This window comes from Lissotriton helveticus, chromosome 1_1, assembly GCF_964261635.1.
Source record: "Lissotriton helveticus chromosome 1_1, aLisHel1.1, whole genome shotgun sequence".
Classification (NCBI taxonomy): domain Eukaryota; kingdom Metazoa; phylum Chordata; class Amphibia; order Caudata; family Salamandridae; genus Lissotriton; species Lissotriton helveticus.
The window spans coordinates 344,641,557-344,664,743 of NC_136057.1; the positions used below are offsets into that span (position 1 = coordinate 344,641,557).

The 23,187-nt window shown below is 52.4% G+C and overlaps 1 protein-coding gene across 1 annotated transcript in view; it reads left to right on the forward strand.

Moving 5' to 3' along the window:
- Positions 1 to 23,187, forward strand: part of LOC144807650 (protein mono-ADP-ribosyltransferase PARP12-like) — a 748,495-nt gene that overhangs the window by 636,815 nt on the left and 88,493 nt on the right. The window contains exon 7 of the mRNA XM_078673273.1: positions 18,897 to 18,993. Coding sequence (XP_078529399.1) covers positions 18,897 to 18,993 — 97 coding nt within the window. The remainder of the gene's footprint in view (positions 1 to 18,896; positions 18,994 to 23,187) is intronic.

Here is a 23,187-nt window from a genome sequence, read left to right on the forward strand (position 1 = left end):
AAAAGGTGCGAGCAAGAGCATAGATAAAAAATGGACTGAATAGTACCTGGGGGAGGGAGGGAGTGCCCAGTCTGATATAGTCACCAAAATGCAATATGACGGTCAATGTGAAGCCCTGGGAGCAAGTAGGAGTTAGATCCTAGGCACATCAGACTCTCGTGCTACCTCTGTCCACGGATTTAAAAATACTTGAGCACTCATTGGGCGTGGCTTCGCGGGCGAAGATGGTGGACGTAGCCTTCTAGAGCTCCCACCAGCCCGATACTAATCCGCTTAATTATCCTGGCTCCCGGACCTGACCTGCATCCCAAAAGAGTGGACATAGTGGTGGACAGCAGAGGGTGCCCTCCGGAGCGGCTTGTGGAGCTCCCGGGCCCCCTGGAGTGGCGATAGCGGCGGCGGCGGTCTGAGGCCTAGTCTCGGCGAGTGCAGCCGGGGCCTCGATTTTGGCGACTCCCGGACGGGGGGTCCTGGCGCTGGCTTGCCGCCTCGGCTCTCGGAACTGGCCCTGGGCTTCAAACTGGCGGCGGAGCTTGGGGTAGGAGCCCTGCAGTGCCCTGTGTTGCGTGGGTGGCTACCCGCGCCGTGAAAGTGACAGCGGAGGGCTGCGGCCGCGCCGGGGACGGAGACCGGGGCCTCGAGTTTGGGGTCCCTGGCTGCTGGAGGCTGTATCCAGAGGCGGCCTGAGCGGCGAGACGGAGGGATCAGCGGCGCGGTAGCCCGGGGTGTGGTGCTGCCCAGTGTGCCCAGTATAGCGCTGCCGTGCTCATTCGGACCCTGGACCGGCGGATAGCCTGAGGCTCGCGCAGGGTGGCACCCGAGACCTGAAGGCTCCCTGAGGCAGTGGTGGAGGCGGCGAAGTGAGAGAAGGGAGTGTTTCGGGGGGCCCCTAACGTGTGGACAAGGAGTCGGGGGGCCGCAGCCTGCGGAAGGTGAGCCAGAGGGGTACCCCAGAGGATTGGACGGTGGAGTGAGGTGGCCCCTACAATCCGGAGCCTACGGCCGGCCACTGGAGGGGCTGGGGCAGAACCACAAGGCCCCTTAAAGGGCCCAACGCGACCGCACATACAATTAGGAGGTCGACAGGTGCTGTGGAGTGGTGGCGGCGGCGCTGGGGCCTGGCTGATCCGAGCAACCTGGGGGTGCCCTAAGGAAGTAATCCAACGAGGGCAACGGCGGTCCAAGGAAGGGGCAGCATCCAGATGAGTGGATCATAGAGCGGGGAGACATAGCCCGGCCGGGGCCACAATTTATTCTTTGGACGAGAAGGCGGGGCTGCATAGGGGCCTGGAGTGTCCCCGGACGAAGGGGGACGACTGCGTGGAGGCGCCGTACGCCTGGGGGTGGAGGAGACTATCGTGTGGAGTGGACCCTTGTGAATACCGGTGGCACAGTGAGTCCAGGCCGAGGCGTCTTTATCTGGCGAAAGCGGACTAAAGAGGGCAGCCTCCCTGCGCAGATCCGAAATGACCAGAGGCGGAGGGGGCAGTGGGCCCGCCAAGCAGGGGCCCATAGATAAATACACGGGGCCGAGTGGGGGTCCCGGGGCATCTGGAGGCGGCCAGGGCTCGGGGCCGGACAACGCGGCGCTCATGGCGGCGATAACTCAATCCAGAGACATGCTGGACGCCAAAATAGGAGCGGTGGAGGCTGATGTGACATTGCTGCGTCAGGACCTTCGAAATGCAGTGACTCGCATCACCGAGGCGGAATCCAGGAACTCAGGCGTGGAGGACGAGGTGGGGACCTTGAAGCAGAAGGTGGCTGAGATGGAAAAAATTCAAAAGGGCCTTGCGCTCCGAGTGGAGGATGCCGAAGGGAGGGCGTGCAGGAATAACCTTCGCTTTGTAGGTTTTCCCGAAGGATGTGAGAAGGGGAACATGGATCACTTCTTGTCCCACTGGCTGGAGAGCTGGCTCCCTCCGGATGTTCTGTCGAGATGTTTTATAATAGAGCGTGCACATAGAGCCCTGACGCAGAAGCCGCCTGTCGGGGAGCGTCCCCGGCCGGTGATAGCGAGGATTCTGAACTTTCATGACAGGGACACTATCTTACAGGAGGCGAGGGCAAAGGAATCTCTCACATTCGAGAACCAGAAGATAATGGTCTTTCCGGACTACACTAGGATGGTACAGCAACAACGACAATCCTTCATAGCTGCCAAGGCGAAACTGCGAGGCCTGAAGCTTCAGTATTCCTTACTCTATCCGGACCGCCTGCGGGTGGTATTCCAGTCACGGACCCACTTCTTTGATACCCCGGAGGAGGTCTTCAGGTGGACAAATGAGACGGTGAGGGTCCGGCCACACGCCCAACTGGGTTTGAATCCAGGTCCGTCGAGGAGTTCATCACAGGAGCGGGGTGACCAAAGTGTCCGGAGTAAGAGGCAGAGGAGGTCTAGGTCGTGGAAGCGCTCCTCCTCTCGCATTGAAGGGCAGGATGGAACAATTGCTTACTCTGAACACTCCGGAAAGGAACATTGAAGGACATCGGGGTGTGAGTTTGTCTGCTGGTGTCGTGGGCCCCTGCTGGGAGTGATCGGATGGCTGTGCTCCGCTGATTGGACTGTTGAGGGCTGAGCTTACTGAGACTGCACACTCTGCATATTCTTAGATGTGTGGGGCTGCGGGATGGGGTTCGGGGAGCTTGCACACAGGGGCTTATTGCCTCCTACGTAGGTGGGGGTTGGCGGGGGGGGGGGTTCTCTTGGTTGAGTGGGTAGTTGGGATCCATTGGTATGGTTAGTCTTGGGTGCACTGTTTTGGGCCCGAGGCCGCCCATGTCGCGACAGGTACTTCATTGTTCTATGAGGTATGGGGGTGGGGGGTGGGGGATGGGGGATGGGGAGTTGAGGGGGTGTTTTGGGGGTGTGTGGGTGGGAGGGTTAAGGGGGGTTGGTGGGTGGTGCACGTGATTCCTAATGCCTTGCCAATAATTGTAATGCGTACTCATGCCTGCTGCTATGTGCCCTTGTTTTGCGTCCCCTGGGATCATGGCTGATGGGTCAACTCCGGGGCTCCTTGGGGCGTCCATGCGCGTACTGAGTTGGAATGTTAGGGGGATGTTGGATAAAATCAAGAGGGGAGCAATTCTGCGATGGGGGAAGAGGGAAGCGGCGGATGTACTACTACTACAGGAAACGCATATGATGGGGACAAAAGTGCTTAGTTTGCAACGATATGGTTACCAACAGGTTTTTCATGCTGGATTTTCTAGGGGCTCCAGGGGGGTCGCCATCTTAGTCCATCGCAGGTTCGCTTATGTTCATGAGCGACAGTGGCTGGATCCGCAGGGTCGGTATGTCTTTGTGAAAGGAATGGTGGGTGCTGAATCGGTGTGTTTGGGAGTATATATGCCCCTCCCCCACTGCAGTGGTCCCTGGCTGAGAGGTTGTTTGCGGTGTGGGCGGAAATCCCGGAGTCCCTGGCAGTACTGGGAGGAGATTGGAATGATGTGATGGATGCGAGCATGGACCGTCGGAGACCGCGGGGGACACCGACTGTTATTACCCCCACCCGGTTGAGTGCTATGGCAGAAGGGTTGGGCTGGGTGGATGTTTGGCGACACTTGCATGCTAAGGCCCATAAGTATACGTATGTTTCAGCTGTGCATGGCTCCTTCTTGCGACTGGACTGTGTCTTTGTGGCCTGTGCGTTTCTGAGTAGGGTGCGAGGGGCAGATATCTTGCCTAGGGGGCTGTCTGACCATTCTCCAGTGGCCGTGGATGCTGAATTGAACATGAGGAGACAACCGTTTCGATGGAGGATGTCCTCATGGCATCTCCAACAGGATGATTATGTGCACCATATGCGGGGGGCAATTGCCCATTATTGGGAGGAGAACCTCGGGGCGGACATGGATGTGACTGTGGTCTGGGAAGCTATGAAGCCCACATTGAGGGGAGTCGATATAGCGTGGTGTGCGGCGGCCCGTCGTCGACGGAGAGAGGCCGTAGTTGAAGCAGCGGTGCGAGCGGAGGTCCTTGAGCGGCGGTGCCAGGGGGTGGGAGAGGAAGTGGCGGTGTGGCTACTCCTGCTGGCGCAACAGTCCTATGCGTCCGTGTTATTAGATGAGGCCCGACAGGCGTGGCTAGCCACTCGAAGTAGGATTTACCAGTGGGGAGACAAGTCCTGTACTATGCTCCATAGATTGTGTCAGCGTACTCTGCAACCACTCACACTGCCTGGGCTCACGGATGACGACGGAGTCACGATGACGGACCCGGTGGAGTTGGCTGCTAGTTTTGCCCGATACTACGCGGGGCATTATGCGCCGCAGGATTGCCTTCCAGCTGATGCGGTCGATATATTTCTCACTGACCTGCCCCCGAGGGCCGTCTCTGACGAGACGCGAGCTGCACTGGACCTCCCTCTTACGGCGAAGGAGCTGGGACAGCTCAACACCGGGAAAGCGCCGGGGCCGAGTGGCTTCCCGTGTGAATTCTACAAAAAATTCCAACTTCAATTGGGATCCCACTATCGGGCTGCGTTGGAGGCGGCACGGGAGCTGGGTCAGCTGCCAGCTGACTGGCGCCACGCTGAAGTGGTGGTGTTCCAGAAATCGGGTAGGCCACCTGACCTGCATGACTCATATCGCCCTATATCTTTGCTTAACATTGAAGCTAAGTTGCTGGCCAAGGCGTTGGCGAATCGTCTTCTCCCCCACGTGGCGGGTCTGGTTCACCCGGACCAGGCTGGCTTTATGCCACACAGGGCAACGCGGCACAATACCAGACGTGCGCAAATGACAGTGGACGCGGTGGGGGCCACGGGTGAGTGGGCAGTCCTACTGTTAGCAGATATCGATAGGGTATTTGACTCCGTGAGCTGGACCTATTTGTTTGCGCTACTGCCCCATCTTAATCTGGGTCCTGTGTTTATTTCGTATCTCAAGTTGCTATACACGGACATTACGGCGTCGGTGCGAGTCTCCGGGGCTGTTTCTGAGAGGTTTCCAATTGGTCGGGGTACCCGCCAGGGTTGCCCTCTGTCCCCGTACTTATTTGCGCTTGCCATGGAGCCCCTGGCCTCTTGGGTGCGAATCGATGCGCAGCTGCGGGGTTTCAAGTGGGACGGGGGTCCCACTGACAGGATTGCGCTTTACGCGGACGACGTCCTATTTTTCCTCACGGATCTGGATAGGTTGGGCCCACGGGTATTGGAAATAATGTGCATCTTTGGTGAAGTATCGGGTCTCTATCTTAACCCACGTAAATCCACCTTATGGGTGCTAGGTGATGGGGCGTATGCGGGCTCCTGGGCGTCCCCCTTGCAAGTGGCAGTCGGGGGCCTGATGTATCTTGGCGTGTTCCTGTCCCGCGGCGATCTCTTGGGAGCGCAACGTGATACCGGTTTGGGAAAAGATTCAGTCTGACATTAGAACGTGGTCCCGGATGCCCCTCACTATATACGGTAGGTCTGCGATCTTTAAAATGGTCGCGCTCCCGTGCCTTTTGTATCAACTGCAGAACCATCCGCATTCAGTCGCCCCTCAGTGGTTCCGGCAAGTCAATTCCGTGCTGGGACGCTTTTTGTGGGCTGGAGGGGCCGCCAGAGTGGCGCTGCGTACCTGTTTCCTATCCACATATTGTGAAGGTCTTGCTACGTCTGACGTGCTGTCGTATTACCAGGCCTCCCACTTGTTAGTGTTGAATGAATGGTGGTACGGAGATAGAGGGGACCCGGCTTATGCCTTAGAGCGCTCGTTGATGGGTGTTAACACGCCGCACACAATCTTGTACTCGGCCAGACTACGGAGGCAGTTACCCCGGGCCACCCAAGTGGTTTTTGTGGTATGGCGACAGGCGCTGCGTCGCATGGGCTGGTGGGGTAGATTGACAGCGGAGACTCCTCTATGGAATAATGGATGACTCCCCGCATTGGCCTCGCTAGCGGGGTTTGGCGGATGGGATTCTATTGGGATCTCTTCGCTGGGGGATGTTATGACCGGTGTAGCCCTCAAGTCGTTCCAAGAGCTTAGGGATGAGTTCCATATGCCTAAAACCCAATTTTTCAAATACCTGCAGTTTCACACGCGCTTGAGCCTAGTTTAGTGGGTTTGGAGTCGTTGCCGGAGTTCAGCCCCCTGGAAGCGAAAGTTTTCATGGGAGACCTCGGGGATAAGAAGGTGTCACGTATTTACCAAACCCTAGTCATTCATTGTTCCTCCTCCCTTCTTACATTAAAGGAAGCCTGGGAAAGGGACGTCGGACCCTTGGATGAGGATGATTGGAGGGAGGCTTTAGAGTCCCCGCGAGGGACTGCGATTGCGGTGCGTTCCAGGCTCGTCCAGTTTGAATATCTGCATAGGGCTTATTATACACGGGAGTGGCTGTGGACAGCGGGCTTGATCGGGTCCCCAGAGTGTTTGCGATGTGGGGCTGAGATGGGTACTCTGTTGCATACTGTGTGGTCTTGTGCTGGCCTGACCAGGTTCTGGACGGGTGTATGGAATTGTTTGTCGGAGGTGTTGGGATGGGATCTTCCCCGTACTCATCGACTAGGCCTTCTGCATGTGCTGGAGGGCGTGGGGGGGAATACCTACAAGCGCCACCTCTTGTTGCTGGGCCTTGTCGTGGCCAAGCGTGATTTGGCACAAGCATGGAAGAGAGATCGTACCCCCCCCGCACCCCCCGCCCCCCACCCCCGCTGATAGTGTGGAAGGCAGGGTTGGATTATTATATGGGGTTGGAGCGCCCAGTGTTTGAGGCCCGAGGGTGCCCCAGAAAACATTACAAAATTTGGAAGAGGTGGGCGGATTATAGGGTTTTGACTCTGGTGCCCCCAGTGGAACCTGACGATGGTATGGATTTGGAAGAGGGGAAACAGGCCTGAGGAGGCGCATATTTTATGGCTTTATATGATCAGTTACTTAAGGCTCAATGTGATTACGTGTACTGGGTTAGGGAGGGATAAGGGGTGGGTAGGTGGGCCGTTGGGTGGGCGCGGGTGGCGGGGGGGGATAGGTAGGGTTGTTTGTGATTGGGTTTGTGAAATGCTCATATATGTTTTGATATTTGGCAGGAATCTCCTGACTGTGGAGAGCTGCGTATATGCTTTACCTGATTAATAAAATAAAAATTTTGTTGTGAAAAAAAAAAAAATACTTGAGCACTCAAACAGCTTAATAGAGCAAAGAACCACCAAGGTGATACTCCCAGGTTTGGTCTCTAGTATTGTTTTCGTTCATGTATCTGGAGCAGTGGCTGTATTTGCGTCTCTGTAGCTGAATAGGGGTACTGCAGCTAATGTGCAGGGCCCCTTTGCGCTGAAGCTCCTCCTTACCTAATTGACACCTCTTACACATAACATTAGGGGGTATAGGAATGAGAGTGAAAGGGTTAAAAGTGGCTGGGAACCAAAATGCAGGGCAATTGACATCCCAAAGTACCTTTACGTGGGTAACTGGACAGGAGGCAGGATTGCAGGGAAATGGTGGATGGTTGCCCCTCCCGTTTACGTCTCAGCTTCACCCGATTTATTTTATTACAATACCTGCATTTCCTGCATTTCACAGCTGAAAGAATGTGACCATTACTCTTAACTGGCCGTTATCAATGGAAGCAGCAAACACACTGTACACCTCACTCAGAGCAATCTGCAGCTGTGTTACAATGGCAATGTGACCCCACACCTCTGAAACCCGGTGTAAACAATGATTACAATCCCGAGGTGGTGGAAGCAATCACAATGTACGTGTGCATCCTGTACTTTGTGAATTCATCAGAGTTTAATAAAGCGATTGTGGCCTGATTAGCAAAGCGTGTATCACACGTAATTACAGGCACATTTTTTCTCTAGTTTCTGTCATTTTGTTTGTAATCTTTGCTATGCCCACAGCTACAGAAACGCGTGAGAAGCGGGAAAGCAATTTAAGGAGCAAGAGGGGCAGGCATGTGGGGCAGGCATGGCCATGTGGGGGATAGATAGCAACATGGACAGTGAGGGGGTGGGAGAAAGTGAAGTGGGGAAAAGCGCATGGAAGAAGGAGAGATCAAACAAAGGAGGCAGTGGAAGGCTTCAGTAAAACAAATGAGAAAAAAGTATACTCCACGGGAGAGGCAAACACGGCAGGAACGGCACCATTCAACAAGCTCCAGTTGTTTGCAGCGTGGTTTAGTGTCCATTAATTAAAATGGACGACCACAAAGCAGAAGGATGGAGACGTTTGCAGCTAAAAAAATAAAACGTGACCAGCGCAGTTTAAGTCATTTTGTTTGTAATCTTTCCTATGCCCTCAGCTACATAAACGCATGAGAAGCGGGAAAGCAATGAAAGGAGCAAGAGGGGCAGGCATGTGGGGGGATAGATAGCAACATGGAGAGTGAGGGGATGGGAGAAAGTGAAGTTGGGAAAAGCACATGGAAGAAGGAGAGGGCAAGCAAAGGCAGCAGTGGAAGGCTGCAGTAAAACGAATGGGATACTAGGTAGACAGACTCGGTGCTAGCGTAGCAGTAGGCCTTAACTGATTTCGAATTTTCTTCATTGATCGGGCATTTACCTCCACAGGCCACTGGGTGGCGAACTTGCCTATTTCATGGAACTGTTTGGGTTCCAACTAAACCTGTGGACAAATGAAAGAGTTAGGAAGCAGAAAACTATCGAGATATTTCACGTCTTCAACATAGAACATAGAACACTCTAAACACGTTTAGGACAAGAGGTCGTCCAGAGCAGATTAGTTCCTAAGGAGTTAATGAATATGAGTCAAATCATCTACTCACGGATCAGACACCCTAGCGCCTCTGGGATCCATGTCAATCAACCCTGTTGAGTGTTGAGGCGGGAGACACGATTGTTGAAGCCAAACAAGCTCTTGGCATTGCGTGCGGGGTCCGGGAAGCGGCTTCCTTTGAGGTCTGATGCCGGGGGGCGTGGGAGCGGATTCCTTTGAAGTCTGATGCCGAGGCTCACAAGCTGATGTGTGTGCGATGTGCACGCGCTTGGCTCACATGCACTGTGTAGTGTTTACACTGGTAGCCAGGCGGTATGCTTCACTTCGCGCTTACCGCACTTGTCTTGGCATTTCTTCAGAGGCGGTCGGGTGGGCTCTGATGTCGCTTGTTTCTTCTTTCTTTTCTTCGTTGCCAGCACATCCAGGGTGGGCACCTGGTTACTCCTGATGGCGCGCTCGACGGACACGCGTCGATTTACACGTCGGTTCGTTTCCCCTCGTCGCCAGTTGTAGTGTTTACACTGGTAGCCAGACGGTATATCACACACTGGACGCAGGTCAGTTGGCAATGTATCTTTATTTCCTTATCTTACAGCTGGTCACACATACGTCCGTCCTACTTCTCGTCCTGGTCATTCTGTCGTCTTCCTGTCCCTAAACCGGATGTGGTGTCCGGTGACCTGGTCACTGCCCTCATGACCCACAGGGTCCTAGTGCTCTCCTGTCAGGTCGCTCTATCTGTCAGGTCACTACACACTGTAGGCAATCCGCCTGCTTTGGGAGCATTTTTGATAGCCCCACTAAATAGATTCCTTTAAAGTCTGATGCGAGGCTCACATGCTGATTTGTGTGCGATGTGCATGCACCTGGTTCACATGCACTGTAGGCAATCCGCCTGCTTTGGGAGCATTTTTGAAAGCCCCACTAAATATCTCGCCAACAAGCATTGCTAAAGCAATGCCTTAAGCTCGACCTAAAAAGGGGGGAGAGGAGGTGAAGGGGAGGCTCCCAGTCACTAGACAATAAACAGATGGTGACCCTCCTTCACAACACAAAGCCTAGGCCTGATTGAACCCCTTGACTTGTCGGATCACTCCCGCCCATACTAGGGTCCCAACAGATTGTGGCTAGTGGATCGCCGCCGCCCCCCGGCCTGCGCGTCACATGGGCTAGGCCTAAGCCGACCTCTGGGCCCTCACAATTGCGGACGCACAGGGAAAGCTCTCCAGTCAGCGCACTGGTCCTGGAGGTATGCGAGTGGCTGTGAAGTATCCAATAATTTATTAGAAATCCAACAATAAATGTAGGCAGAAACAGGAGATAATCCAATTAAAAGGTTTCATCCTTATATCAGCATAACACGGGAGTGCTGCTGCTCTCAAGTCGGACCAACTGCTGAATGGCTTTCCAACAGCTGTGATCCTAACTGGAAAGCACCCCCAAGAGAGATGCATCTTCAAACATAAACATGTTTGAAGATACACTCTCTATACAACGATGCAACATATGGAACATAGAACTGTAAGGAATGATTCCATTAATGACAAGTGTAGGAGAGTAGGGTCTGCAATCCTATGGTCACCCCAGATTTTTGCTTTTTGCTTCACTGGTTTACGACTTTCCCTGGCTGTGGGCCTGCTAATCAGACCCACAGCCTAGCTGTTCCTTCTCTAAATTGACAACCATGTACCTTAGGTGCATTTACCAATTGGTACTGGGCCACCTTATCAGTCCCTGTACAGTGTACCATAGGTATCCAGGGCATAGGTGTACCCAGGGCCTACCAGGGGCTGAAGCATGTATTATGCCACCCCTGGCTGGCCATCTAAACAGACACAACTGGCTGCACAACAGCTGGGGCAAGGTGGTGTAATCCCCCTTTGCTGTAGATATAGTATACCTATATCTAACCCTAAAATGGACACATATATTCCCATCAGTCACTCCTATGGCAGGCCTTATCAATCCTGAAGGCAGAGTGCTTGGAATTATGTGAGGTGGTGCTCTGGCATGAGCTGAGCCCGTCTGCAGCTTGCGGAACCAAGTCCTAATAGCTGTTCCATGATAACGCTATACCATATACTCTTAAGTGCATTATAATCCTCGCGGTTAAATGCTAACTTTGGTATAGCATTATCAAAACATGTTGAGTAAGGTGTCATACGAATTGGAATACTACCCCCTTGCCAATTCTGGTGACGGGGGTAGCATTCCACCCTTCTAGAGGGACAAGACATGTATGTAACTGTGAACCCCGGTTAAAGTTAACTCGAGCCTTGGCATCACAAAATGGATGCTGCCACCACAGACACAAGTCTGACCTCCTGCTGCTGGGAGTCCTTCCAGCGAGGGAGGCTTGGACAAAGGGTTTCCTGCCTTGGGAGGTACTAGCACCACTCCAGACAGGATTTTGTGTATTGGGTAGGACAGGCCTGAAAGGAATGAGACATGCCCCGGGCACCCAAGGTGTCCTGTGCATACACCGGTTCAAAACAGTTGCTGGGGCATCCCTGCCCCAGCTCTGGCACGAAACCGGACAAAGGATAGGGGGTGTAACCACCCCCCTTCCTGGTCCCACCCAGGGGAGGGACCTAGTCAGTAGTGCAGCCCCCTTTAGGAGAATAAAGGTAGGAGCTGGTCCCATTCCAAATTAGATTATCTTGAACAACTTACAAGAAGAAACTCTGGACTTCGACGTTCTGCTCCACAGAAGACTGAAGAATCTCCCTTGTGGGCAAGGAGTGTCCACCCTGCACAAGCAGGCACAATCAAGCGTCCAGCGGCTTCACTTTGTCGTCTTCCCTCGAGAATCCAGACTTCAGAGCCCGACGAGACCCAGATTCTCAGACCTCTCTGACGTCAACTCACATCTGCAGCACAGCTGAGATCCGTGGGTGCGACGAGACACGTGGGACCGGCCATCTTGAAAGAAACTGCACTTCGCTTCCAGCACGACTCCCGAGGTAAACTCGACCAAGTGCTTTGGGGATTGAGAAGCCCCAGCCCCGAGCAGCTCCTGCACCGAAGATCAGCCTTCCAGCATCCACGAGATCTGTGTGGGGCCCTTCTGCCTGTTTGCTGCTCGACGCGTTGTCTGGTCACTTGCCGGCTGGCTAGTGGCCTCCTAGACAACGAACCTTGAAACCTTCACTGCTGGTCTGGTTGCTCCAGACTGGCCCTTGCTCCCTTCCAAAAGAGGAGCACCCCGGACCCTCCTAGTCCACTCCAGACGCCGTTTCCACTCACCGCGTGGGTTGCCTTTGCCAAGGCCTGTTGATGCCGATTCCGGATCCAACACCGCCGACAGCGAGAGCCTCCGTGGGACAGCTCGTGCCTCCATCCTGGTCGTCGAAGACACCTCCTGGTCCACGTGGCTGCAGAGGCAAGCGTCCACTCTTCACCTGATCGCGACAACAGCATCTGGTTCCTTCCTGGTTCCACACCGGTCACTGGCTAGTGACTTTGAACACTGTCCCCTCTGCTTTCAGGTCCTCTTCTTCACCGATCTACCCTTGGATCGCACCGGACATCTTCCTCCTGGTTGCCTGCAGCATCTTTTCTTCCAGGCTCCATAGACTTCAACGCGAGAACCCAACACACTTTGACACCTATGCACCCGCAGCCCGTGGGTGAGGTAACGAGAGCATTTCGGTGCTCAATGGTAGTTTAACTGTCCTAGTGTCCAGATCCACAGTTGTTTTAGTCCTAACTAGTCAGGATTGTCCGTACTCACCTTTTACTTGAACTGCACTGTCCATAGACGTTGTTACGCATCTCGCGTGTGAGTTCACACTCTGCACACGCGTCCCGTGGGCCTCCTATTACTTACCTAAGGTGAAGATAGCGTAGTCCTAGCGAACCTCCAGCCTCTGGACAGCTCCATTCCTTCTATCGATTTCCTTATACCATTTACTTAGTATATGGTTTGTCGTGCCCCTAGGGCACCATTGTAATTTTGTGCAACTTATCGTATTTTTCCTAAGAGATTGTCATGTGCTTAGCCCTCTGACCTCATAAAGAGAGTTCAGAGGTGTTTGTTATTAATAAATATATTGTTTATTTTCATAACAACCCATGTGGTGTCCTTTCATCTGGTATTCAAGGGGTTATATGTGGTAAAACAGCTGGCTTCACATGCCAAAAGAGTTTAGCCTAAGACTGCTTTGTCCATGCTGCCATTAGGATAGCTGGTCTATAAGGTTGACTTACAAACAATCACCATAAGTGTTGTTTGGACTGATACAAGGTGATCACTAGAACTAGTGAGCATCATATATCAGGCCAACTTCTCACAACAAGCATGTAACAAAGGACATAAAGAACAGACTAGAATAAGGCAAAGGTAAACAAAGCTCACTACAGTGGCACTCACCCCAGAGTACTTGTCCACTCTCCAACCGCAGTGCAGCTCACCTCACAGCGGGATGTGCCCATCAAAGCAGTCTCCCACGTCACACCGGAGCTCCACGACTTCAGCCGGCTCCCGCCAGCGCGAACAAAGATCCACGACCCGCTGTACAACTGTGTGTCAGGTCGCGCTCCCGGTCCCAGCCAATTTCGTCGGTAGTGCGAGCGGTGATCTACTCCCGTCCGGCTACACCGAGGCATGCCCTGCAGAACAAGCGCTCGTGTAGGTGCGTCATCACTAGTTCGGGTCCCCAAGGCCTTGCAGTTGCTTTCTGGACAGCCCGGCATACCTGCTCCAGTCACACTCACGTCTCCCAGGTAGCGTTCGATTGTCCATAGCTCATTGATGTCAGCGGGCGGCACCGCCACAACAGCACAGAGCGGCCAGGCCCAGCAGGGACCAGGCTCTAGCTAGTGTTGCCAGAAGCCACACTGCTCGATGGGTGCCCAACAGGGCGTCCTGGGATTGTTAAGCTGTTCTTCTGGCACAGGATGGCGACTTTGGGAGCCAACCGGCAAAGATATGTGACTTATAAAGGGCTAGTGGTTCGGAGCTTCGGGCAAGTGAGTCCACCATCTTAACCCGTTGGCCATGCCCCCTACTGCAACACTTTTCTAGCAGTAATTCTACTTGTGCTATCCATGCCTTTTTCAGCAGCAGCATGTGCAAGGCTTTGAACGGAAAAAGATCTTCTGGACTGGGCTTGTTTTCATGTATGAGAAATAACTTAATGAATGAGTGAAGAGGCTTAATCACAAAACAGATGTCATTTAAACTCAAACCACAAAGTAAGGAATCCATAACATTAGGCAGTTAAAGCGGTACTAGGAAGGTCAGGGGATGAGCATTTTCTAATTCAAATATATGGTAACATGAGTGAGAGGGTAAAGGTGAGAAAAGGAAGTCGCATTACAGGAAACTGAATGCAGATTTTTAGACACCATATTGCCACTCACATGAACCTCAGTGGAAGGCTTTCGTAGGTACTTGGGAATCCTGATGCAAACCATACAGTGAGGTGCTGGTGTTTGGGGGTTTGTGGAAGAGGGACAAGTAAAGGTAGCCACCCAAAGACTAACAAATATGTATTTGGTCTCTCATTTGGCTCTGGGGTCTGTTGAAGACAGTAGTCCTACATCTATCCTTGCCAGAAGTCCTTAGAACTGGCCATAAGGGTTTGATTGTCAGGATTTTCAAAGATATGGGAGGAGCTACAATAATGTGTTTGCATGTTGGTAGAATGCTGGCATTCACATAAATCCCAGTGACTGAAGCACAACTTGGGCTGCTCTTCTGATCTTCCTAAACAAATGCTGAGTTGATTCTGTTGCGTGTGTGTTTTTACAAAGACTCACAACTTCTAATGCAGAGTCAGTTTCAACATTGGCAGACATATTAATTTCCTATTTAAACCATTTTAAGAGCGTTCGGGTCTTTTTCACAAAGGTAGAGTAAGACCCTTGTGGCAGTCTTCTCTTCTGCCTCTGTGCGCTTCTCCTCATGACCCCTCTTGTGCAGCCAGACTCTACGTAGCGGAAGGAGAAACTTGGAGATCACAAAGATGCTTTCAGTGACTGCAGTGACCCCAGGCCACACCCCAACGCCGCACGGCTCCTCAGCTGTAAGCTCGTCTCTGCCCCCGGCGCCGCAGGTTCGCCCCTGGCCTCGGCGTCCCCCTGCCGCTACCTTCTCCTTTTTCTGCTTTCTGCTGTTGCCCACACTTGTGTCTTAAAATTGTGCATTATTTTCTGTATTTTAGGTCGTAGTTGTTGTATCCCTGCCCTCTGGTGTGCCCCCCCGCTCCCCCCCTGCTGCTCCCTCGCGGCCCGCCCCGCCCCTTTTTCTTTCTGTACCCATCGCCCATTGGCCCCCCCGCTCCCGCCTCCCAGCTGCTCCTCCCTCCCACTTGGCCTCATATGGAGGCCGCACGGCGCAGGTGAGTGTGACCTGACCCCAAGCCACCCCCCACGCCGCACGGCTCCTCAGCTGTGAGCGCGTCTCTGCCCCTGGCGCCGCAAGTTCGCCCCTGGCCTCGGCGTCCCCCTGCCGCTACCTTCTCCTTTTTCTGCTTTCTGCTGTTGCCCACACTTGTGTCTTAAAATTGTGCATTATTTTCTGTATTTTCTGTATTCTGTTTTTGTCGTAGTTGTTGTATCCCTGCCCTCTGGTGTGCCCCCCCGCTCCCCGCTTCCCGCCGCTGCTCCCTCGCAGCCCTGCCCCGCCCCTTTTTCTTTCTGTACCCACCGCCCATTGGCCGCCCCCCTCCCAGCTGCTCCTCCCTCCCACTTCGCCTCATATGGAGGCCGCCGCAGCAGGAGCGCCACTGGCACGCCTACGTCTGCGCCCCCGTCCGCGCCTGGCCCGCGCCCAGTGCCAGGACCCCTGGCCCTCGACGAGGCCTGTCCACCCGACGAACTTACGACGCTGTCACCCTCCACGCACTCAACGCCGGCTGGAACCCCGCCTGCTACCGAGCCACCCCGAAACGCACCCACGGACCCTTCACCTGCCAAACCTGCACATTCACTTGCCTCTGACCCTGCCCGGCACCCGCCAAGCCGAGCACCAGCAACAATCACCTCAAGTGCATCCTGCTCAACACCCGCTCCGTCCAGAGGCACGCCGTCGAACTCTGGAACCTCCTCGACACAACATCACCAGACATCGCCTTCCTCACAGAAACCTGGATGAATGTCTCCTCAGCCCCCGACATTGCCATTGCCATCCCGGATGGCTACAAGATCACCCGGAGGGACCGCGTCAACCAAACCGGAGGAGGCATCGCCATCGTCCACAGAAACACCATCCGAATCACGACCAACTCCGACGACACCCTCACCGCCGCCGAGCACCTTCACTTCCAGATACACACCGACCCCAAGACCACCCTCAGAGGCACTCTCATCCACAGACCCCCGGGACCACGCACACAATTCAGCGAAGCCATCGCAGACTTCGTCAGCCCGCACGCCCTAACCTCCTCAGACTACATCCTCCTAGGGGACCTCAACTTCCACCTGGAGAACAACAATGACAGCAACACCGCCACCCTGCTGGACAACCTCGCCAACCTCGGACTCAAGCAACTGGTGAACACCCCCACCCACTACGCCGGCCACACGCTTGACCCCGTCTTCTCCTCCAGCAAGCACATCTCCTTCAGCCACTCCACCGGACTACACTGGACAGATCACAGCTGCGTCCAATTCAACTTCAGGAGAACCACGACCCACCACCACCCGCAACAGGTTCCCCGCAGAAGCTGGAGCAAGATCACCACCGTAAGATCACCGACATACACAACAGCTTTGGCGCACAGACCACGCAGCCAACCACCGAACCAGCGCCCCCCACCACCAACCTCTGCACCTGGACCTTGGTCAGCACCGAAGACCCCACCTGCACGATCAACACCATCCACCGTGGCTCCCCTACCGACCCATGCCCACACCACATCTTCAACAAAGCCGACTCCATCATCGTACCCCAACTCCGGGACATCATTAACAGTTCCTTCGCATCCGCCACCTTCCCGGAGACCTGGAAACATGCCGAACTCAGCGCCCTCCTGAAGAAACCCACCGCAGACCCCACGGACCTCAAGAACTTCCGCCCCATTTCGCTCCTCCCCTTTCTTGCCAAAGTCATCGAGAAGACCGTCAACATACAACTCTCCGCCTTCCTCGAGACAAACGGATCCCTCGACCCGTCGCAGTCCGGCTTCCGAGCAAACCACAGCACCGAGACTGCACTCATCCCAGCCACCGACGACATCAGGTCCCTGCTCGACAACGGGGAAACAGCTGCCCTGGACCTCTCAGCAGCCTTCGACACCGTATGCCACCGCACCCTGATACAGTGCCTCAGCAACACCGGTATCGAAGGAACGGCTTTGGAGTGGATCATCTCGTTCCTCACCGGAAGAGCCCAGAGAGTCCGCCTTCCCCCGTTCCGATCCACGGCCACCAAAGTCATCTGCGGCGTTCCGCAAGGATCCTCGCTCAGCCCCACCCTCTTCAACGTCTACATGAGCCACCTCGCAGCCATCGCATGCCAACACAACCTCAACATCATCTCCTACGCTGACGACACCCAGCTGATCCTCTCCCTCACCAACGACCCCGCCACCGCCAGAACCAGCCTCCAGGAAGGAATGAAAGATGTCGCGGAATGGATGAAGCTCAGCCGTCTGAAACTGAACTCAGACAAGACGGAAGTCCTCATCCTGGGACCATCCCCTTCTGCCTGGGATGACTCCTGGTGGCCCCCGGCCCTGGGCACCGCCCCCAAGGCAACGGACCATGCACGCAACCTGGGCTTCATCCTGGACTCCTCTCTCACGATGACCAAGCAAGTCAACGCTGTCTCGTCATCCTGTTTCAACACCCTGCGCATGCTCCGAAAGATATTCTGGTGGATCCCCACCGAAACCAGGAAGACGGTCACCCAGGCCCTCGTCACCAGCTCTCTGGACTACGGGAACACCCTTTACGCTGGAACCACAGCCAAACTCCAGAAAAGACTCCAGCGCATACAGAACGCTTCGGCACGACTCATCCTGGACATCCTCTGTCACAGCCACATCTCTGCCCATCTGAAAGACCTGCACTGGCTCCCCGTCAGCAAGAGGATCACGTTCAGACTCCGTCCTCACCCACGCACACAAGGCTCTCCATGACATGGGCCCCAAATACCTCAACAGCCGCCTCACATTCTACACACCCACCAGCCAGCTCCGATCCGCCAGCCTCGCTCTCGCCTCTGTCAAACGAATTCGCAAAGCCACCGCCGGAGGAAGATCCTTCTCCTACATGGCGGCCAAGACATGGAACTCCCTCCCCACCCACCTACGGCTGACCCAGGACCACCTCTCCTTCAGGAAACAACTCAAGACCTGGCTGTTGGAGCAGTAGCGACTCCCCCCCCCCCCTCCCAGCGCCTTGAGACCCTAGCGGGTGAGTAGCGCGCTATACAAATTTGTATGATTGATTGATTGACTCCGTCATGCCTCTTCTGCATTGAAATGTCTCTCACCTAACTCTCTGTCCAACTTTCTCTCCTTTGTCCTCCCATCTTGCACCAGGAATACATTTCTTTTTATTGGTTTGCGTGGCTCTACCTGCTGCCCCAGGTTTGTGCAAGGGAAATTTCCCATAGAAAAACGATCTAAACCTTGACTACAACTAGAGTCACAAGTTGTTTTTTTCTGAGCAGGGGTCTTAATTTTTTTGTGAGTCACTTAGTGAGTTTCTTCTGCTTTGGGCTGAACTCAAGGGGCTGTACACTGGATGAGTAAGAATCATGGGAAAGCACAGTGTATCATTATCATCCTATGGTTTATATCAGTGTTGATCTGTTTTTGTATGTCAGTTCTCCTTCACCCAACTATAATCATTAGGAATGGCAATGAAAGTATTGAATAAATGAAGCCATATGCCAACTATAGCACACAAGCAGGTTTAAATAAAAAGTTAAAAAGGGAGGTGGTTTGAAAGTTATACTTCTTATTAGCACTTCGATCATGTGCTTGATAGTTAATAGCATGATGAGCTTGCAATTTTATTAAAATTTGCTTGTGGGCTGCTGTTGTTTTCTATACAGATGTTGTTAGCAAAGCTCGTTTATTTGAAGTCCAATGGGTGGTGGTGGTGTGTGCACAATATTCTGAAAGATTGTATCTTCATTTAAGATAAGAATACTACTCTTAACAGAAGCGTCCTAATTAACTGTGGGATTTCATATTTAGTGTAAGCATTTATTTCCACCTCTTTAGCATCAGACTTATTTCATAAACTCTTTTTTCCTTGTTTCAAAGACAAGATTCAGAAGAATTTGAATTACGGAACAGAGAGGGAGGTCTGCAGGAGAGTAAGATTTGTGTCCAAGGAGAACATAGACAAGTTAAAGCCAAGGTACGTATTATATTGTTTTTACGTTTCGATAGTTTACATGATTGGATGCATACTTCATGCTTAATAGTTTCACTGCTGGTGGCAGGGAAGGCAGTGGTTGGTGGCATGAGAGCCTCAGCCACTTTCACTCAGGTCTGTAGACACCAGAGGGAGGCAAAGAAGGCACAGGCGGAATATTGCACTGTCAGCTTCTCTTCTGATGCCTTCTTCAGATGTCTGAGGAGGGTGACGAATCAGTGTCTTGTCTGTGCACCAACATCAGAGTCTGGTTTTACACTGCCCTGATGTCAAAGCGTTGACTGAGTATGAAATCCGGTCTTTGCACTGCTGTCCTCCAGTTGAAGCCTTATGCAACAAAGGATCCAGTTTGCCATATGGGTAGTAGATTTTTACTTTTGTAAAAAAAAAGATGGAACCAATACACATCTCACCATTTTTTCTACTTGATTGTTAGGCAATCAGCTAAACAGATGTTTCCCTATTTGCTGCTCAAGAAATAAGAAATTGTGCATACTGTTTTTGCTTGAAACTTAGTCCTGCCTAACACATTTGAAAAGAGGAGAAATATGGGTTCGAGGCATGTGTGGCTGTAGATACACAAGCTATGCATACTCCTGCCATCTAGGGCTTGGTCCAGATGTGTGCAAGTTATTTTTCTTCAAAGAAGTCTTTTGAGCCACGATAACGCATCGACTCCATTGTTTTCTTTCGGCCGTCTGGTTCGTAGTATATTACTGTGCTCCAGTTGGAGACCATTTGGACTCCTTTCAGTTTGTAATTCACCCTTACCCTCGTCGGTATTGTTATTGAATGTGTTCCCATCTTTGTGCTTCAAAATCAGAAAAGGTATCACTCATCTGATCAATGCGCTCGAACAGCAGCCCTTTGGGCCTCCCTTTCTATCTCTTGGGCTTCACCATAGAGAAGGTCTGCAACTTGTGCTTATCTCCTGGTCACTGCTAGGCCTGCCAATCCTTCCCATCAAAGAAAACGTTACAGGACCAAAGGGGCAAATCACAGGGAGATGCAGCGGAGAGAGGGCCTTGATATACACAACATCTTTAGACAACAGTATGTCGAGGAGGAGGAAGTCCATGAGACCTCTGTGCCGGAGGAAGATACTTTTTCCATTGAAGACTCCGGTTCCGATTTGGATATCAACCTACAGATGCAGGACCCTCCACTCGGTAAGCGTACTGTGAGTACTGACATACTCGCCCTGCCACCAAAAAACATTTGGTTCCGACTGAAAATAAGGCTGCAGGGCCACCACTGCCAGCAGGTCATGGTTGGCACTGAACATCTTTATGGATGCACTGCCCTTGGGCTCTGCATGGAAAGAGCAGCTGAAGCCATTAGCTTCCACACTGCGCTGACTCCATACATCCTCTGCTCCGACCACTTTGACTGCGAAACAAAAGACTATATCAGCACTGAAAATGTTGACACTGGCATCAAAATCCAAACCGGGTACTCCAGTGAAACCAATCCTCCATAAAATGCAGGAACGGCTCGATGCATGCCTGAAACAGATACATATAGAGCCTCACACTTGCCGCATCTTAACAAAGACTGTGGTGTTGGCACCACTTCCATCAAAACGCCAAGTCTCCTTTGAAGAAGCAATAGACCTGCCGGTGCCTGTTAAATGAAGGAAGAAAGACAAGGCTTCCAGTCCTTTGCACCCTCCTCCACCTGCTTCTCCACTATCGCCTCCTCCGCCTCCACCCTTCATTCCCCCACCTTCACCCTCTCCACCTCGTTCTCAGGGTGATCCCCTAGTTATCACTTCGCAGGGGTCCCCACATTCCTTCATGGATGGGCATGGGAGGGGTGCTGATGATTCACCACAGCCCACAGATCCCTGGCCAGATTATGACGTTGATCCCCGGGGGGGCACAGAATCAGACCTGTACCCTGCCAAACCTTTGCCTCCTGATGACACCACCTAATATCAGGAGCTCACCAGCAGGGCTGCAGCGTACCACCGTGTCCCGCTCCATAAAGAGGCTATCCAGTACACATAGGTTTTCCCAATACCTCCCTATGTTAAAAGGCATGATACATCACACTGATGACGTCTTTAAAGACCCTGCGCAAGCATGCATCATCACGCCCAGGGTCGACACAAAATGCAAAGCCTCGCTTTCAGACCCTATTTACAGCCTCGGGCAACTCCATTTGTTATTTGTGTCCGATGCCGTGAGAGGGCTAATTTATGAACCACGCATGACGCTCCACCCCCTGATAAGGAGTTCAAACTAATTAATGCTTCAGGGAAACAAGTAGTGGCGCAGTCTGCCAATCACTGTCAGATTGCAAATACACAAGGCCTATTAGCCAGGTATGAACGTGCCCACTAAGACAAAAGTAACTCCTCCAGTACCTCCCAGGAGAACATAGGAAAAGAGGGCAGGAACTTGTAGGTAAGGGCAAACTCATTTTTAATAACTCCATCAAGTGTGCTATGGACTCTGCGAATACAGCTCAAGCCAGGAGTACAGCAACCCATTTTTTTGATGTCCTCTTTGACAAGGAACACCTGTTTGGTGCACAAGTTGACTAAGCGTTAGAGAAGATGAAGAAGGACACTGAGGTTGCTAAGTCTATGGAGGCACTCCAAACACCCACTCCCGTTGGCTCCTTTCGCCGCTCCTCATGTAGGGCAGGCTCAAAAGCAGTATCTTCCAATGCATATACATATCACCCGCAAAGTCACAACTCTCCTTCACAAGGCTATTACAGAGACACATACTGGGGTAACAACTCCAAAGGTCATGGCAGAGGTGCCCATCATGAAACAGTGACTACCTTCTCCTTACGCAGATCATTTAACACCTGTCCGGTGTAAATTACAACAGTTTCTCCCCATATGGCGGTCCCTAACATCTGATCAGTGGTTCTTGGACATTATCCATCATTGTCTGGAGTTCCTCACTACACCTCCAAACATTCCACCTCTCACTCACAAACTCTCTCTGGAACATCAAACACTGCTCAAAAGGGAAGTTCTCTTGCTCAAAGGAGCTATAAAAGCCATCCCTCTTCAACATCAGAGGTCAAGGGTATACTCCCTGTACTTTCTCATCCCTAAAAAGGACATCTCACAATGGCCTTTAAATCCTTATATCCGGTCAGAGCATTTCCGTGTGGTCACCCTCCAAGATGGGATCTCACTTTTCCAGCAAGGTGACTTTATGTCAGCACTAGATTTAAAGAACGCCTACTTTCACATCCCAATTCATCCAGCACACCGCAAATACCTCAGGTTTGTCATAGCTGGCAAACCTAATCAGTTCAAAGTCCTTCCATTCGGGGTGACTACAGCACCCGGGTATTCACCAAATGCTGATCAGTGTTAGTTGCACATCTACACAGCCAAAACATCCATATTTTCCTGTATGTGCACAACTGTTTATCAAAGCATCAAAGCCAATACCCTTCCTCTGTGCCACCGACACACTCAGGTCACCATAGACATGCTTCATCAACTATCAATGTACAAAAATCCTATCTTCAACCTTTACAGGTTCAGCTATATCTGGGGCTATTGTCAACACACAGGTGGGATTAGCCTATCTCAGTGCAGCAAGGATTCCAATTTTCCAAACCCTGCTACCACACATTTAAACCTATCAACAATTAACAGTCCAAACAGTTATACTTATGCAGTGTATGATGGACTCGTACAATTACACATGCATGCACTGCAGGAATATCTAGCACGCCAGTGATCTCAGTCAAGGGTCAGTTAGAAGATCTATTGTTGATAGACAACTACACTAATTGCTCTCTGCATTGGTGGAACCCAAAAAACCTGGTAAAAGTGCAGCTGTTCTTCGACCCTGTACCACAAATTGTTCTGACAGCGGATGCAACCCTCCTAGGATGGGGTTCTCACCTACAGAATCTCACAGTTCAGGGTCTCTCGGACACCAAACACCATGGTCTCCACATCAACTACCTCAAGCTTCAAGCTGTTCACCTAGAATTGAAAGCCTTCCTAACTCACCTGATAGGAAATGTTGTCTTAGTCCAGATGGACAATATGACTGCCATGTACTATGTACAAAAACAGGGGAAGGGGACACTCTCTACAGTTATCACGCCTAAGTCAGACCATTTGGTGTTGAGAAATAAATCACAACATCCAGCAATTAGTGGAACACCTCTAGGGAACCAACAACGACTTTG